The sequence below is a fragment of the Hipposideros armiger genome, unplaced genomic scaffold (assembly GCF_001890085.2).
Source record: "Hipposideros armiger isolate ML-2016 unplaced genomic scaffold, ASM189008v1 scaffold_1150, whole genome shotgun sequence".
Taxonomy (NCBI): Eukaryota; Metazoa; Chordata; class Mammalia; order Chiroptera; family Hipposideridae; genus Hipposideros; species Hipposideros armiger.
Window position 1 is genome coordinate 19,932 of NW_017732500.1, and position 18,754 is coordinate 38,685.

Sequence of the window (18,754 nt, forward strand, 5' to 3'; positions counted from 1 at the left end):
CTAAGAGTTTTTATCATAAGTGGCTGCTGGATTTTGTCAAATGCTTTTCTGCATCTATTGATATGACCATATCATTTTTATTTTTCATTTTGTTGATGAGGTGTATCACCTTAATTGATTTGCTAATATTGAGCCAACGTTGCATACCAGGGATAAACCCCACTTGATCGTAGTGTATGATCTTCTGTTTGCTAATATTTTGTTGAGGATTTTTGTGTCTATGTTCATCAGAGATATCGCCCGGTAGTTTTTTGTTTTGTTTTGTTTTGTAATGTCTTTGTCTGATTTTGGGAGCAGGGTGATAGTGGCCTCATAAAAAGAGTTTGGGAGCCTTACCTCCTTCTGGGTTTTTTGGCATAGTTTGAGAAGAATAGGTAATAATTCTTTCTTGAATGTTTGGAAAAATTCACTTGTGAAGCCATCTGGTCCAGGGCTTTTGTTTTTTCGGAGCTTGTTGATTATTGATTCAATTTCTTTGGTAGTAATCAGCCTATTCAGATTTTCTGTCTTTTCTTGAGTTAGCCTTAGAAGTTTGTATGTTTCTAGAAAATTGTCCATTTCTTCCAGATTCTCAAATTTGTTGGCGTATAGTTGTCCATAGTATTTTCTTAAAATGTTTTTTATTTCTGTGGTGTCTGTTGTTACTTTACCTGTTTCATTCCTTATTTTATTAATTTGAGTCCTCTCTCTCTCTCTCTCTCTCTCTCTTTTATGAGTCTGACTAGATGTTTGTCAATTTTTTATCTTCTCAGAAAACCAGTTGTTGGTTTCATTGATATTTTGTATTGTTTTTCTGGTCTCTATTTCATTTATTTCCACTCTGATCTTTATTATCTCCTTCCTTGTGCCCCCCTTGGGCTTATTTTGCTGTTCTTTTTCCAGTTCCCTGATGTGTAATGATAACCTGGTGACTTGAGATTTTTCTTGCTTCTTTAGGTAGGCCTGCACTGCTATGAACTTCCCTCTTAGGACTGCTTTTGGGTCACGTTTTTATTTTCATTTGTCTTGAGATAGCTTTTGATTTCCTCCTTGATCTCATTTTTGACCCACTCACTATTTAGTAGCATGTTATTCAGCCTCCATGTATTTGTGTGTTTTCCAGTTTTTTTTTTTTCTTATAATTGATTTCTAGTTTCATAGCATTGTGGTCAGAGAAGATGCTTGATACAATTTCAATTTTCTTAAATTTATTGAGACTTGTTTTGTGGCCTAACATGTGGTTTACCTTGGAAAATGTTCCATGTGTGCTTGAGAATAATGCATATTCTGTAGTTTTGGGGTGAAATGCTCTGAAAATATTGATTAAATCCAACTGGTCTAATATGTCATTTAAGGCCACTGTTTCTGTGTTGATTTTCTGTCTGGAGGATCTGTCCATTGGTGACAGTGGGGTGTTGAAGTCCCCTACTATGATAGTGTTACTGTTATTCTCTGTTTTTATGTCTAATAATATCTGTTTTATATATTTAGGTGCTCATATGTTAGGTGCATAGATGTTTACTAGGGTTATGTCCTTTTTTGGGGTTGATCCCTTTATTATTATGTAGTGCCTTTCTTTGTCTTTTATTATATTCGTCAATTTAAAGTCTATTTTGCCTGATATAAGTATTGTTACTCCAGCTTTTTTCTCATTTCCATTTGCATCAAATATCTTATTCCATCCCTTTACTTTCAGCCTGTATGTGTCTTTTGATCTGAGGTGAGTCTCTTGTATACAGCATATGCAAGGGTCTTGCTTTCTTATCCATTCAGCTACCCTATGTCTTTTGATTTGAGCATTTAATCCATTTACATTTAATGTGATTATTGATAGGTGTGTAGTTATTGCCATTTAGTTATTTGTGTTTCTGGTCTTCATTAGTTAGGTTGTTTTTTTCTTTCTTCTGCTTAAAGATGCCCTTTTAACATTTCCTGAAATGCTGGCTTGATGCTAATGAATTCCTTTAGCTTATTCTTTTCTGGGAAGCTCTTTGTCTCTCCTCAATTTTTAATAATAGCCTTGCTGGATAATGCAGTCTAGGTTATAGACCTTTGTTTTTCATCACTTTGAATACCTCCTGCCACTCCCTTCTGGCCTGCAGAGTTTCTGTAGAAAAGTCAGCTCATATTCTTATGGGGGCACCCTTGTAAGTAACTTGCTGCCTGTCTCTTGCTGCTTTTAGGATTCTGTCTTTGTCTTTAAGCCTTGTCATTTTCACTATAATGTGTATTGGTGTGGACCTGTTTGGGATCATCTTGGTTGGAACTCTCTGCGCTTCCTATGCTTGTATGTCAATTTCCTTTGCCAGGTTAGGGAAGTTTTCAGTCATTATTACTTCAAATATGTTCTCAATCCCTTGCTCTCTCTCTTCTTTTTCTGGTCTTTCTATGATGCACATGTTGTTGCTGTTATCCGACAGCTCTCTTAAACTATTTTCAATTTTTTTCTTTTTTTTTTCTTTTTGTTGTCCCACTTGGGTGATCTCTGCTATCTTATCTTCTAAATTGCTGATTGGATCCTCTGTTTCATCTAATCTGCTGATAATTCCCTTGAGTGTGTTCTTTATTTCAGTAATTGTATTCTTTAGTTCTAACTGGTTGTTTTTCATGATGTTCCTATCCTTCTTTATGTTCTCACTAAGTTTCTTAAACATTCTTGTCATCATTGTTCTGAACTCTGCCTTTGATAGGTTGGTTGCCTCTATTTTATCTAGTTCTACTGATTCTGGAGGTTTCTTCTGGTCTTTTATTTGGGATGTATTTCTTTGTTTCCCCATTCTGAATGACTCTTTGTGCTTGCTTTGATATATTAGGTAGATCCCCTAGATTTCTCAGTCTTTTCTGGGTGGACTTATGTGGTATGTGTCCTTTATATTTGAATTGCTCAGTCTCCCTGTTCTCCTGTGCATGTGTTCTAGAGGTGTCCCTTGTGTAGTGTGCCTTCTCCTGTTGAAGTTGAGCTTTGATTGCTTTTGCCTTGTCAGTAGGTGGGACTGATCCCAGGCTGGCTAGCTGTGAGGATTGGCTATGTCCACAGTGTATGAGCTGCTATGTGAGGGTTGACCCCTCAGATGAGGTTTGGCCCCTCTGGGCTCTTATGTTTGTAGAGAATTCCCTTTGGGTGTGACTCTTGTAGGTCGAACCTGGTAATGCTCTGGTTTGGTCTAGAGTTGGCCTCTGGGTGTGATGATTCTTGTGCCTCTTTGGCTGGTGCAGAGCAATTTTGAAGCAAAATGGATCAACAAGCACAACGACCACCACCACCAAAAGAAATCAAATACTCTTACATGTGAAAGCAACTGACAACCAACACTCAACATGAACAGAAGTATCAGAAATATAAAAAAACAAAAGAAACACAACAAAGAAAATAGCAACACAGACAAAAAAAATTGCAGAAAAATGGAAAGAAGGAGGAAATTTAGAGTGGGGAAAAGAAAAAAGAAAAGAAGGGAAAGAGAAAGGAGGAAAAAAATGTATGTACATCTACACATCTATATATATGGACATATATATATGTATATATGTATATATATATGTATATATATATTAAAAAAGATAATAATAAAATAGAAAAGCCAAAACAAACAAAACATAAAAAAACCCCAAAAACTACAACATAAATAGTGCCAGTCTTGGCTAAAGTACACCAAGCTATCTCCAAGTTGTCCTCTGCTGTACAAAAACTCCTCTGCATCTTGTGGAGGCCGAGCTGGCCACCTGGTGCCCAGAGTAATCCTGACGATGCAGACAGTTCTAGATGAGTAAGGCTATGGGGTGTGGTTGGTAGTTTTTACAAAGTCAGTGTAGTTTCTGCTCTCGCAGCTGAGAGCACTGCAGCCTTCTGACTGGAGCGCAGGTCTTCTCTTTCCGCTGGGGGTTGTGAAGGGTGTGAGATTCCTGAGCTGCTAAAAGCCCAGTGCTGCCTCTGCAGCTGAAGTTGCCCTGCCAAGAGCCGCGTAGAAAAGGTGGGGTCTGAATAGGCAGTCACACACTTCCCGAGGGTGGGAGCGGGGTCCCAGTTTGGAGTTGTTTTTGCTTTCTGACTGACTGAGAGAGCCGAGCCACAGTTTTGAGCTGAGGCTTCTGCCTCAGACGCAAGGCATCGCTGTGCTCTATGCTGAACTCTCAGGGGTACTGCAGGGCATAGGGATGGAGCTGTTGCCTTGCTGCTATAACAATCTCCGGTGTGCTTCCTGGGGCCGCCCATCTCCACAGCCGTGGATGCGGGCTGCGTCTCCACACGCCTCCCTATCTTTCCCCACTTGCCCAGTTTGACCAACTTCAGGAAATATTCCTAAGAGTCTCTTAGCTGTTCTGTGTGATGAGCAGAGGTTCCTCTGATGAGTTATAGCTGTTCAATTTGTGGTAATTTCCAGGGGAGAACTCAGGGAGCTCACCTCACTGCCGCCTTTACTATCTATCTTCATTTTTATATGTCTCATCTTTTTGTTGAAGTTCTCCCTGAGATCACTGAGTATCCTATAACCAGTATTTTGAACTCTGCTTCTGGTAGATTGCTTATCTCCATTTTGTTTCTTTTTTCTGGAGCTTTGTTCTGTTCTTTCATTTGGGACATATTTATTTGTCTCCCGCTTTTGGCTGCCTCCATGTGTTTGTTTCTATGTATTATGGCTGCTATGCCTCCCAATCTTAGTAGAGTGGCCTTATGTAGTAGGTGCCCTTTGGGACCCAGTGGCATACTCTCCCTGGCCACCTGAGCCGGGTGATTCAAGTGTGTCCCTTGTGTGAGTTGTGCGTGCCCTTCTTTTGTAGTTGAGCCTTGTTTTTTGCACATCAGTGGCAGGGGTTAACCCTCGGGATGATTGGTTGTGAGGATTGTCTGGGACTATAGTGGAGGAGCTTATGTGTAAGTGCTCATCCTATAAGCAGGATTCATTTTAGTGGGGCTCTGGTGCCTGACAAGTCTGTCCTTTGGATGTGTCATTTATGGAGGTGGTTGGGTGGTGCTCAGGTGTGGTTGGGCCGGGCCACCAGGTGTGTTGGTTTGAGACCCTCTTGGGAGGAGCTCTCTTTCAGGTCCAGGTCAGCTGCTGCCTGTACCCTGCCCAGGGCCACTTAGGATGATCTACAAAGTGATTTGCAAATGGTTATCACTTGTGCTGGTCTTGGAGGTGCGTAGGAATAGCTAAGCTGTGAATCAAGGCTGGCTCCCTCTAGTGCTCGTCTTAGAGTTGCTTAGCAAGAGGTATAGGGCATGCCGAGATGCAATGCTGCTTGTTTGGGGTTTGTGAACTTTTGAGAGATTTTAGGAAATTCTGCATTTCCTAAATGAGCCAAGACAGGCCATTTGTATAGAAAAACCACTGGAAGTGGCTTGGATGGGCACATAAGTTGGGTGGGGCAGGGTCTCAGGAAATCAACAGGGTGGGAGAAATGGTGTTAGCTAGTTTGATGGAGACTCAGATATGGTGGGTACCTGCATCTGCCTGCTGAGTGGGATGAAGGCTCAACAAAAGAACAATGGCTTCTGCCAGCATTTCTGTCTGGAAGAAAGCTGGCCCTCTAGCACACCTCGCTCCTCAGGAGGGACCTCCACAGCCTAGATATCCCTCTCAATCTTTAACTGCCACACGTGTGTGTGGGACCAGCCTGTTCTGTGTTTTTGTTCCTCTTACCAGTCTGGATGTGGCTTCTTCTGTATATTCTTAGTTATAGACTTCAGATGATTCTCAATGATGCTTGTTCTGTAGGTTAGTTGTAATTTTGGGTTGGCCGTGAGAAGACGTAGCACACTGTTTACCTACTCTGCCATCTTGACTGAAATTTCTCTCTGTGATCTTTTAATAAATGATATCTTACTTGGAGTTGATGGGTTAAAAGCATTGAACATCTTGGCATAGATGTTCATACGCATAACTATTTTGACAGTCATGGTGTCATGCAAAATGATTTAGATGAGTCTGTGAAGTTTTAAGTATTCATTTCTGAGTAGGGGCATATCAACATTTGTGGCTACTAAGATATGTTTGACAATACCTATACTTGCACCTTAAGGCAGGAAAGTTTGATCCCAGTTTCACGTACTTGCAAACTTGCATAATGTTTTTGCATAAATATATATATATATATATATAAGAGTCATACATCAAGAATTCTCTGGCATCATAAGTTTATATTTCCTATGATATTTTAATTCATCAAGAATCATTCTAGAGACACATTTAATGGTCAGATGGGCTTCCCAGTTATACCGCAGGCATTGAGGATGAATTTCCCTCATTCTTATAGGAGAGTTTTTTATGTAGCAAAGGAATATTACAGGAAATTGCATATCAAACATAAGAAGTAGAAGAATTGCACATGTTGAGAGCATGAGAAAATTAAGTATATATATTGTAAACTTTAGTGTGAATAATTAATACATTTTATAAATTGATGGCAAATGACTCAATATTTTATAACACTTCTATGGAAATCAAGCATGCATTAAAGAGTTTTTGTTTTTCTAATGTTAAGGAAATGTTTAATATTGTAATTATAAAGTATAATTTATTTTCCAAAGAAAGTTTAAAATATAATTAATCAACTTTGATTGACTGATTTTACTTAATATATCATTATTAGTCATTATTAACTTCAAAGTCAGTGATTAGTAACACATATTAGGATCATCGTCAAAAGATTAGTGTTTTAATTGCAAGTAACATAGTTTGTGAGAAGACTACATAGTCAGATCTGGATTTAAAATCTAAGTCTGGCACTTGAAACTTGTAAATCCGTAAGACTTAATTTCTTCATTTATAAAATGGTTATGGTGATTCTGAGATGAAAAGGCTTTGATGAGATTCAGTTAGTAACTGTATATGAAAGGACATAACTATACATGCAAGAGCCTAATCCAGTGCCAGGTACTTGGTACATACTCAGTAGATCCTACTTTTATAATTATAATAATTATTATTCCTTATATAATCTAAAAAGTATAGCAAACAAAATGCATTATCATCTGGTATTTGTTTATTCTAATAAAATACCTATGATATACAAAATTTTTTACTGTTTATAAGATATTATCTTTATACATATTAATAGAATTATAGAAATAAATATCAGTAAATCTGATTTAAAATGTCATATTTACAGGAAGCATTTCCTCTAACTAGACCTGGGATATATGTATTGAACGTAGATTTTTCTCTCTTACACATGACAGCAGCAGGATCAAAGAGAAACAATTTTTTTTTACGATATTGGAATGACTTTTTAAAATTATAATAAATTCTGTTTTGCCACTTAACCACTCAATACCATTTATTTGCAATGAGTAGAAATTTATATGTTTTTGCATATGTATTTTTATATTTATATGTTTTTAATTACATTCTTTTAGTTTGTGAAATGTAACCTCGAGGCCTTCTGAGTTGCTCATTGCTTACCTGTACATCTGAACCTAATATCTGTCTAGATTTGAGACGCTCCTATTGTGCTCTAGGATATGTTTAATATAATAATATTATAAATATTTTTAATATCAGAAAAGCTCTGTTTAGGAAGTCATGAGCTAAGATGGTGATTTCACAATACCTATATGTTTCCTTCCTAGCTGAATTTAAATGTCAGCCAGGCCGATTTCAGTGTGGAACAGGGCTCTGTGCTCTGCCTGCATTCATCTGTGATGGAGAGAATGACTGTGGAGACAATTCTGATGAACTCAACTGTGGTAGGTGATTAAATTCTTAACTAAGGAACATAAATCTAATTCTTAACTGAGTATGTCCTCATTGATTTAAATTCAGATGAGTTTCAGCACAAATTTTTTTGCTGTTTTTATCTTTTAGATACACATGTCTGCCTCTCAGGTCAGTTCAAGTGTACCAAGAACCAGAAATGCATCCCAGTAAACCTCAGATGTAATGGACAAGATGACTGTGGCGATGAGGAAGATGAAAGGGACTGTCGTAAGTCACCTAAACATGTTGTCTTGCTACTGACTCCCAACAGAAATTCATCTAAAAATTATTATTGTGCACCATAAATTCACAGTGTAGAAAAATGTAACAGCAATTATGTGCAAATAATTCCAAATAATTGTCTATTGGGGTGGATTATTCAAGAAGCTCTGTATAAAGAATATAGACAAAATGAAAACATGGGTGATCTTTACTTAAAAAGCCACCTGGAGATTATGATAAGCATAAAACAACATTCATTCATCCATCTCATCATTAAAGGAAGAAGCAAAAACAAGATTACCGGTGATTATGATGTTTTGGTGTTTTTTTTTCCACAAATTGATGTTCTTGCCCATATTAAGTAGCAACAGGTCATTTTCTTCTATTTATTAATTAGCTACTTAAAATCAACTCCATTTTAATTAGAAGTTGCTTTTTTCTCATAAAAGCCACTTGAAGTTATGATGAAAAATGGACAAATTAACCTAACAAAATTACTTGTTAAAAACTATATATAATACCCTACTTAATGTAGCTTAACAAGCTACTTCAAAGAACAAAGTAAAACGTTTTCCATTTTATGCACTTTTTGTTTCCATCTTCCACAAAAAATTAAATTGCATTAAGTGGAAGGCAAGACACTTTACAGTATATACTCACATGCACATAGGCAGGTGCGTGTGTACACACACACACACACACACACACACACACACACACACACACACGGGATCTGAACGATGGAGCACCTGTCAGGTTTCAGGATTTCAACAGCACTGCTGTCAACATTTCTGTCTTGCTGAAGTTTTATTTTATTCTCCCAAAACTTTTATCAGTAAATAATGTGCAGTCATCCAGCAATTTGATTAAGATGATGCATTCAGAATAAAGTCAGTACCAGTGCTTTATGGTGAGCCATTCCAGAAGTTGATCCATTAAACTGACGAGGATTTGTGATGCAGTTTACAGTCTGAGTCAGATGCTCACTTCTTCCCTCAAAGACTCAAAACAACTAGAGATTTTGACGAATTTTATGTTTTTGATTTCTTCATTCACTGATCTCTTCCAATTTCAGTCTTTTTTTCCATTTATAGCAATGAATATGTAAAAATGTTTAAATTTATCTGAGAAAGAATTATTTTGAAAGGCCCTGAATGCTTTAGTTTTAAAATTAGATTCAAAATATCCTCTTAAGGTGAGGTTGTTTTAAAACTCTGTTTTTTATCAAATGCATCACTGGAGAAATATGTTTTATTTATTGGATACTGGAAAGCATATCAGGAATACATTACAGATAATTAAAAGTTAAAACTCCTTACCTTCAGAGCTTTATTTATTAAAATAAGATACATTTTCAAGTATCTTAACCATTTGTCTAATTGCTTTGTAAAATGTCCTTGTCTAAAGCTACATTTTAATAGATATTTCCCTCTTAAGCTGAAAACAGCTGTTCTCCAGACTATTTCCAGTGTAAAACTACCAAGCATTGCATTTCCAAGCTGTGGGTTTGTGATGAGGACCCAGACTGCGCAGATGCATCAGATGAGGCCAACTGTGGTGAGTGTTTTGCGGCTGTGGATCTCACCTATTGCGTCTATGTCATCATCTGAGATGGCCATGGTGAAATGAATTTGAACACAATTCTGATGAAATGAAAATCTTACATGAGAAAGTTTCAGAGTCAGTAATCTCAGGTTAGCTATTTTATAAAAAACATGGAGGGGAAAGGCAGGAGAGGAAGTATTGCTTATTGTGTAAGTCAAAACTTTTTCTGAAAAGACAGCTGAAAAGGGTAGAATAAAACTATCATCTTCTTATATTAGAGTGTGCACATGACAGTAACATTTAGTAAATAGAAACAATGAAATGCTATTTTCATATTGTCCTAGAACTTCATTTTTCTGCTTAAATACGTATGATTTTCCAGTTCTTCAATGATTACTGTTCATCCTTAAACATGGTTAAAAAAAGTAAAAGATAATAAAAGCATTTGTTCTGTTTTAGTAGATTACAGCAATCACTTAGGTTAGAATTTGTTTCTGAAAAATTAACATTTTCACTTCAAATCATTTATTTTATTTACAATAATTACTTCTTAATTAACATTGCAGAAATGGAGAAGATACTAATTTTGTTTGATGCACTTTATCCTATCTTGGAAATGTCAACAATAAGACAGGAGTGAAGAGTAGTTTTCATGTGTAATTCATTTTATCAACATTTATTAAACATGATGGCGACTATTTTGTGGTTGAATACACCAAAATTGGCAGTGTTAGAGAAACAAAAAAAATTTAATCTAGTAATTGATTAGAGATGACAAAATTTATCTAAACTAAAGATGGGATTTCCAGGCTTCACAGACAAATTTGTGGTAAATTTATTTGCTAGATTTCACACAGCTCTTATTAACTCTTTTGGGAGAAATGAAAATAATAAAAGGAAATTTAGGTTCTCTGAAATTCCATTAATATTGAACATCACTTATGATCTACATGTATAATCACAGGCAATAATGTGTCTTTATGTGTGTGTGCATGTGTGGTTTTTTGTTTGTTTGTTTGCTTTTTTAATAATACTGCCTTCCATATAACTGAGTCTTCAGAACACACAACCAGTATAGCTTATCTCAGTGTCCTAAAACCCCCTTTCACCACTTTGTGAAATTGGTCTTCATAATCAATTCACAAGGCCTCAAATTACATTCATTACTAATTTGTTCATAACAATTATTAATGACTTTTACAGGCTAGTTTATTTCTCTGGCTAGTTTGTTCTGTTGTCTTTCGTATTTTTGTTTACCAAAGCAAAATAGAATAATGAGTTGTATTAGCTATTGGAGTAATTTCTTTGCCGGAAATTTATATCTATATTTTGTTATTCTTCCTCCTCACTTTGATGTGATTTAATTGTTTTTTGGTAGTTTGTTCAAACTGATAATTATCAATCATCATAACAATAATGCCTAATATTTATTTGATGTTTACCGTGTGGCCCAGGAACTGTGTTAAAGGTTTTACATTTAATCTCTTTACTTTCCCTATTTTATTAATGAAGAAAATGAGGCCCAAGGGGATTATGTAAGTTGCCCAAAGTCCCAAGTAGTGAAACTTGGACTTGAATCCAGAGTTATTTGACATCAAATCATCTGCTTTGTGAACATAGCATGAATCAACCTTATTCTTTGTATATAAAGAGAAAAATATTTCAATATTTTCTGTTATAAAGGTATATAGAATTCTCTTAGCCACAGTTATTGTTGTAAGGTCCAGACCAGTGTGCAAACACATATATACATAAAGGAAGAGGGGGGAAGAAGGTGGAAATGTTAACCATTTTATTTGTCTTAACCCCACCATAACATTTTATGGGGGCAGTGAAATTTTTGTGTAAGTAAAGATTCAAATCTATGCTACCCTCACAGCCATGGCAAATAGTTGTGACTTCATTTTGTGAGTTGTTAATAGTTATTATAAAATTACTTTTTGCCTGAAAGTGTTCATGCTTTCTTCATTCTATGCCCAAACTAAAACAAGACATAGATATGCAGCATTTTTATTAGACTATTGATGTTGCCTACTCTTGGAAGACTGTTTCACTATTTGTTACAATATTGGGCAAATACCACATTTGAATGCCTGAGCAAAATAAATAGACTACTTTGATTGTAGCAGCTCCAGGATCTTCATTCAGAATCTCAATTTCAAATTTTATTCATCTTCCTCCTGTGATTTCCATTTTAGGAATGAAATGTGGATTTAGGGATTTGACAGATCTGTACTAGATTTATTCCTCTGCTTTGTAATCAGGGTTGAAACTTATATACAATTTGACATGTAAAATAATATATAGTTATTATGGTATATAGTTTAGACTTTCTGTTCCCAGATCCCAGTGAAACATCCTTTTCATCAGTTGTTCTACGTGGGCTTTTCCAGTCAACTCTGCACTCACTCCCCAGCCTCTAGAATCCACTGTTCTGCCACTTTGCTCCTCCCACGGGCTTCCTTTCCTGATTTCTTCTTCATCCCTTCACCTTATCTAGAATTCTTTGTCATCAAAGAAAGTCTTGGTGTAAAATCTGCTTGCCTAATAATGTTTAATTAATGTGTTAACTATAACCACACTGGCTAGGACTTGTGAGAGGAACTTGAACTTCCTACAGTTGCAGTAGCTTTATACTTTCCTCAGCCTGGTGTTTCCAACATGACAATGAACACATTCAAACCGAAAGATAGAACTGAACAAAGTGTGTTTTTATTTTTCCTTAAATGTCTGGTGAGGAAAATTGAATCAGGCTACTCAAGATAAAAGAATATAAGAAACAGATTTTTTTTAAAGTCCAAGCAATTACATATTAAATGATAAAATATTTCAAACAGAGAGATTTGTATAGAAAGTTGTACAGTAGGCACCGTGTACCAGTTTTAATAGACGTTATCATTTGGCCTAAGATAACTCTTTTAAAACATTCAAATCCCTATAATACAACTAAAGCCCAGCTCTATCCTTTCCCGTTACCTCCCTCTGAAGTCTGCCCCGAAACCCGGAGTGGTTATGCATCATTCACGTTTTGTTTTGTTTTTTACATTTGCTGTATTAGTATGCATTCATTAATATGTATCTAATAGTTTATAGTATTAGTATTTGTAAAGTTCATGTAAATCATATTATATATTCATATTAATTAGAAGCTTAGCATTTTCTAGTATTCTAGTGCACTGATGTGAATAACATTCCCATACCAAAGGTTATATCTACATGTTACATTTATTACACATTCATTGGCGAATAAGGCATAAAACAGTTTATACAATCTGTGTTTTAGACACCAAAGTGTTGTAGTTCTCTAATTGTCACCTCACATGAAAGTTAATTCAGATCAGATGAGACAGTATTTAGAGGTCATATTCTGTCAACACTAGTCAGTATCAGGCTAAATTATGCTTAGGATAGAGCTCTGGGAACGGGTCTGTGGAAGGAAGCTTTGATACTGATGACTATAAATACAGTACAACAATTTGTGATATTTGAATTTAGTTATATGTGAATTTAGTTATTGTCAAGATCTTATTAACTTACCCTTAGAATAGCATTTAGCAAATGTTAGTCACGTGATTACAAGATCATTTGTGGTGGGAAAGTCCTGTGCTCAAAGGATAATGGGCTAAATTCTGTGTCTTGGAAGAGCGTACACACTCATGCTTATTCAGTTAAGACGTTTTCTAACATATGACATCTCTCTTAGACATTTAGAGGTGTGGAATTATATACCTTTATGTTAGCAGGTGGGAAGAAGAAAAGGCCTTTTATTGCACATTCTCTGGGAACTTGTTGGTCTGTGCTGCCTGATTGGTCTGATCTGTGTCTGTACTATAGCCTGTGTTATGTGGTGCTGGCTTGAGTTTGGGCCTTTTTCTGTCAGTGTCATATGTGTGTGTGTGTGTGTGTNTGTGTGTGTGTGTGTGTGTGTGTGTGTGTGTGTGTGTGTGAGAGAGAGAGAGAGAGAGAGAGAGAGAGAGAGAGAGAGAATGAGAGATGAGACTCTTTTACACTGAAATATTTTGGTGCTAGTAGAGCCCTTGAAGGAGAGCCTATCTGTGTGAATGGGACCAGGAAACTGTCTTCTAGATTTTCTATGAAGAAATGAATGACTACGGGTTAATCATTGATTAGTCTAAGTGGAACACATTTAGTCTTTTTATAACTTGTGTTCAGCAACTTTCATGCACTGTCTCTCTGTCAAAAAGATGTATGCTAATTTGATATTATTTTATGTGTTTTTCTCTCTTAGTAATATAAGGAAACTGTGAGATTTAAATTTTGTTGCCCAAAACTGAAAAGATCCCACACAATGAGTCAGGAGGCATTTCAAATATGCTGGACTCTGCATTGATCTGTAGTGAAAGCCATGAAGGAAATAGCTTTTCACCCACTGAGGTTTATAATTGAGCTTGTAAAGGAAGTGAACTCTATATTTGTTTTAGTAAGAACTGGGTTGATGTGGTTGATATTTTTTTAAAAGAAACTGCGTGAGGAATTTAATATTCTGTGATATTTTTGTTTGAAAAACATCATCCTGGTCATACTGCTCCCCTCATCCTTCGCCAACTATATTTGATTGTGTAGGCACAAAATGAAATCACACACACACACACACACACACACACACACAAACAAAAAAATGAGTTGCAGATTTATAGCAGTATTTGGAGAGAATAAGTGTTAAACACTTTATAAAAAAATAAGTAAGAAATGTAGAACTTTATTTTTTTTTCCTTTTTTAGCCTACCTTTAGAACAAAATTATTTGTATTTGTTTTACTTTATAAGTTTCTTGTCATGTACCCTTTGGGGTGGTGATTTTCTTAGAGGGTATTCTATCATTTATATTTTCAGGGGTTATTCAGTGTTGCTTACTTAGTACTATGTTTATATTATTATGTTCCATATGAGTGAGTGAAAACAAGTAGAATGAAAGATTGTAATGCTTTTTTTAAAAAAAAAACACCAACACCTGATAATGCATCTATGTGTAGAAAATATTATTGTTTATTCTTTTAAGATAATTTAGATTCATGCTTATTTGTTAAAATCAGTTTGAGGATCCAAGTGGTATCAGATTTTACTTATGAAAAGACAATCCATTTTCAGCCATTAATATTTTAGAACATTATATATTAATGAGAATTACAGACCTATTGGATAGTTATAACTGTACCATTTACTAGCTTTTTGATCAGCGTATAGTCTACAGATGATGTATAGATGATGTTTCTGATAGCCATATTATGCTCCAATGAATCCATAGATTAAATGTCCAGGATGCAAGTCCTCTGGGCTAGATTTTTCATGTCATTAGACCGCTGTTTATATACAGTTCCTTGTTTAAGAGTTCATGTGGGAAATAATAGGAGCAAAGAGACAGGTGATATAGGGTTTAGTTTGAGATAATGAACTCTGTTACCTCTTGCTGGGTTGTGGATATCAGAGTAAATCATTACTTATTTTTTATTGTCCTTTGAAATCTTAACCTTATAATTAATATTTCCATTTCTCCACTTGAAAAACCTTGAGAGAGATCATTAAAAGAATACAAACAGAAATTCTTCATGATGAGTTTCCTTTGACCTAGAGCAAGAGTGACTTGAAAAATATTATTTAAGGGATAGAGAAATAAAGAAACTAAAGTAGACAGCAGATCTACTCTGTGACCTGAAGTTTCTTCTATGCATCACATTATCCATACAATTATTATACTTCACAATTCTATGTTCTAAGAAAGATAAGAACCTCCAGTATATAACTGGTTTCTTTTTAACGTAGTTATTGGATTTTGACTGATATTTGAGAGGAAAAAAAAAAGAGGAATATAAACTGACACAATTTATTGAAATGCAAGTAAATCTAAATATGTTTTCAAAATTATATTTTTGGTTAATAGTATTTGGATTATGTGAATTGTGTATCATACCCATGCTATTAGATCTCCAATTTGGGTTTATATATTAATATGTAACCTTAAACCAATAAAAAGTTAGAGAATGTATGTATATCTACAATAGTATTTTAGTACCATTTTGTTATAAATGTTAATACCAAATTTGAAGGATTAATAATTAGTTTTGCTTTTAGTTCATTTATTAATTTGTCTTATTTTATTAAAATCAATTCTTCAGAAATTGAGTGTGTTAATAAATTAAATGTTTAATGGTAAATACTGAGTAGCAGACTCGATAAAAATATCATAGGTGGGAACTTATTTTTAAATGTTATAAAATATTTACCATAAAATTTTAACTCATTAAGCTTTTTTTCTTTTTTTAAAAAATATTTTATTGGGGAATGGGGGAGGGGAACAGCATTGGGGAATTGGGGAAGGGGAACAGACAAGTTGCTGTCCTTTTGTTCTTCAGTCTAATTGTGGAGGACTTCGCTTCACTGGCCCATGTTAGTATTATCATTGTGCTCTTCCCGGGTGAGGCAGTCGCTTGCTGGCCATTGAATGGCCACCGCCAGCATCTCACAGGCAGCTCATACTGGCTGCTAGCCACTCATGGTAGCTTATAGCAGCCCGCTACAGCAGGGGCTGCAGCCTACACTGTCTCCAGCTACTCACGGCAACCCAGCTCCAGGTCAAGCTGCTGTTCACCATCTTAGCTGTAGAGGGTGCAGCATCACTGGCCCTAATGTGGGATTTGAACCGGGGTCCTGCTGCTCAGAACTGGCATCCTAAGCCAACTCTTAGCCAATGCGCCACTCGGCTGGCTCTATTAAGCTTTTGAAAGAGTAACATTTAACCTGTTTAAACTTGTTGAAGGTATTTCTAAAGTCTTAATCTAATTTCTTTGTCACCAAGTAAACTGTATTGGCAGAAATGTCTAATGTGACTTAGTACCATGCATTGCTTTAGATCATCATTCTGAATATTCTTATTAGATTATATTTTTACAATCAAATATGCAGTCTGTTTCTATTTTAGTCTTCTCTGCAATTAGCTTCTGAATGCTAAAACCATAGAATACTCAGATAATCCAATATATTTCTTAATTCCAGTTAATCATTGTTTTACTATAGAACGATCATATAGCTATCTATGTCAGTTACCAATTTTATCTGTGTATCAGGAAGTTAGATGCCTCATATGGGTATTTCTACCTATTTCTAGAAATTCTCCATAGATGGTGGGATGTTGTACTACTTTATGACTGCCTATGCTAGAAGTTCTCTGGGTGATCTTAGAATTCTTGGAAATAGCATATACCCAGTCCCATGATGACTACTGCTTCAAGAAGAAAACCTTTGGAACAACTGCTGAGATCATCAGTTTGGTCCTTATAGTGTATACAAGCACACATTCTTGATATAAACAGGCCATGAGCAGTAAAAATCTCAATTTCACTGGCTAAATATCAGGGAATCAAAGGGGAAACTACCTCTAGTAATCATAAAACATTTTATGAACTCAGTACTCTGAAACTCAGTCAGTTCCTTTTGAACTGAGAACATTTTATTGAGTTGGAGAGAAGAAAATTGAAAATCACTCACCTAAAACATAAGCAAAAATTGACATTTTTTGTCAAGATTCACCACGTTCATTTTATAATACCTGAATAAAAGTAATCACAGCTCATATTTTAAAAATATTTCTTAAAATTAATATTGGGAACATGTAATTTAAAAGCCTGGTATTACTAACAGATAGTACCAATAGATATTGGTATTATCAATAGGGAATTTGAAAATTATGTATGAGGTTGAATGAACTTCAAGGGGCTACCCTATCAGCGCTCCCTGTTCTTTGCAGAGGGAGGAGACACCAGGCTTTTTAAAATCCCTAGATATAATAAATTCATCATACAACATACTTTGGGCCCAGTTTATACTATTTGTTTCATTTTTAATATTTTACTTATATTAGCTTTGTTTTTATCTTTATAACAATTACTTTTTTTTAAATTAATAGACATCTAATGGAAACATGAAGTAAGCCATTATACTAGTGAGTTTGGGAATTCAAGGAAATCTAATAATAGGGATAATTAATAGTTTTGAAAGCTTATTATGTGTTAGGCATTATGCTCATCTTTGTGTGGATTATATCATTTAATCCTCACAACAATCCTATGAGAGACATATAATTATTATTCCTATTGTATAGATAAGGATATAATGACGAGTAGTATAAGTAGTTTTCCCAGGCTCACCCAGGTGAAAGCGGGTGAGAAGATATTTGAATCCACAGGATTTGTCTCCAGACCTGTGCATGTAACTGTTACTCAGCAGAGCTTCCTTGACCTGCCCTACATTTGCAATAAGGCAAGGATTTAAGATACAGATACTGATGATCCCAAACAAATTGGAATGGGTAAATGTCATTAGAAAAATACATACTTAAATAGTTTTTTTTCTTTTTTTAAATAATCTATTGCCACTAACAGTGAGTGAGTCGGAGTGACAATAAAGGGATGCCTTGTCTATAGACAATTTGAAGGCGATACTAAACCAAACAAAAATTAGTCTGCTTTTCTAATCACCACTCTTCAATGGCAATTCTAAATATAAGCATTGATAAAAGCTCCCTGTTTTCAAGGACAGACCACTGATCATGACCCCAAATGGAAACCCAGTGGGTTGCTATAAAGGTAAGAGGAAAAATAAGTACACTGAAAGCAATGCCATTACATTTTGGTTTGACACAATTGTAGGTTGACAATGGCCTATCAAAATCCAGCTCTCTCTTTGTTAAAGAGAGAGATTAACAAGTGTCAGTGAAGCCCTATCTTTCTACCAAATATTTCATCATGAAGCAACTAGGAAGAATGAAAGAGAACTGAACAGGGCATAACTTTCTCACCAGCCATTCAATACTATCTAACACTATGGTCAATGCTGAACTATCTGGTCTGTGATCCACAGTTTATATTCTGTGCCATGCAGGCCACACATTTTAAAACATTGTCCTCCTCTTGATTAGCTGAATGAATAACCGTGAGTATAGTTTTATGTTTTAGATCATTCATTTTCTCCTTCCTGAAGCATTTCCAGTGATTATATGTGTGTATATATGCATGTGTGTGAGTGTGTATGTGTGTATATATACCAGCAGTGCCAAAAATTGCCATAAAAAAGGTATATAAGTGGACACTTGGGTCAATATTGCTCAAGCAGTAGTTCGCCGTAATCAGAAGTGTCTGGACTCTGATGGTAACCACTTTGAGCACCTCTTGTAATTGAAGATTTCAAATGTAACTTGTGTTCATCTTTTGTTATCGGTACATATTGAGTATTACAATTTTATACAGTTTTTTCCTTTCTTAAAATGTGTATACATTATATATATATATATATATATATATA

The 18,754-nt window shown here is 35.4% G+C and overlaps 1 protein-coding gene across 1 annotated transcript in view; it reads left to right on the forward strand.

Annotated features, from left to right (window-relative positions):
• Window positions 1-18,754, forward strand: part of LOC109376551 (low-density lipoprotein receptor-related protein 1B-like) — a gene marked incomplete at its 5' end in the record, with an annotated part of 229,966 nt that overhangs the window by 13,634 nt on the left and 197,578 nt on the right. The window contains 3 exons of the mRNA XM_019632528.1: window positions 7,547-7,663; window positions 7,782-7,901; window positions 9,333-9,452. Coding sequence (XP_019488073.1) covers window positions 7,547-7,663; window positions 7,782-7,901; window positions 9,333-9,452 — 357 coding nt within the window. The remainder of the gene's footprint in view (window positions 1-7,546; window positions 7,664-7,781; window positions 7,902-9,332; window positions 9,453-18,754) is intronic.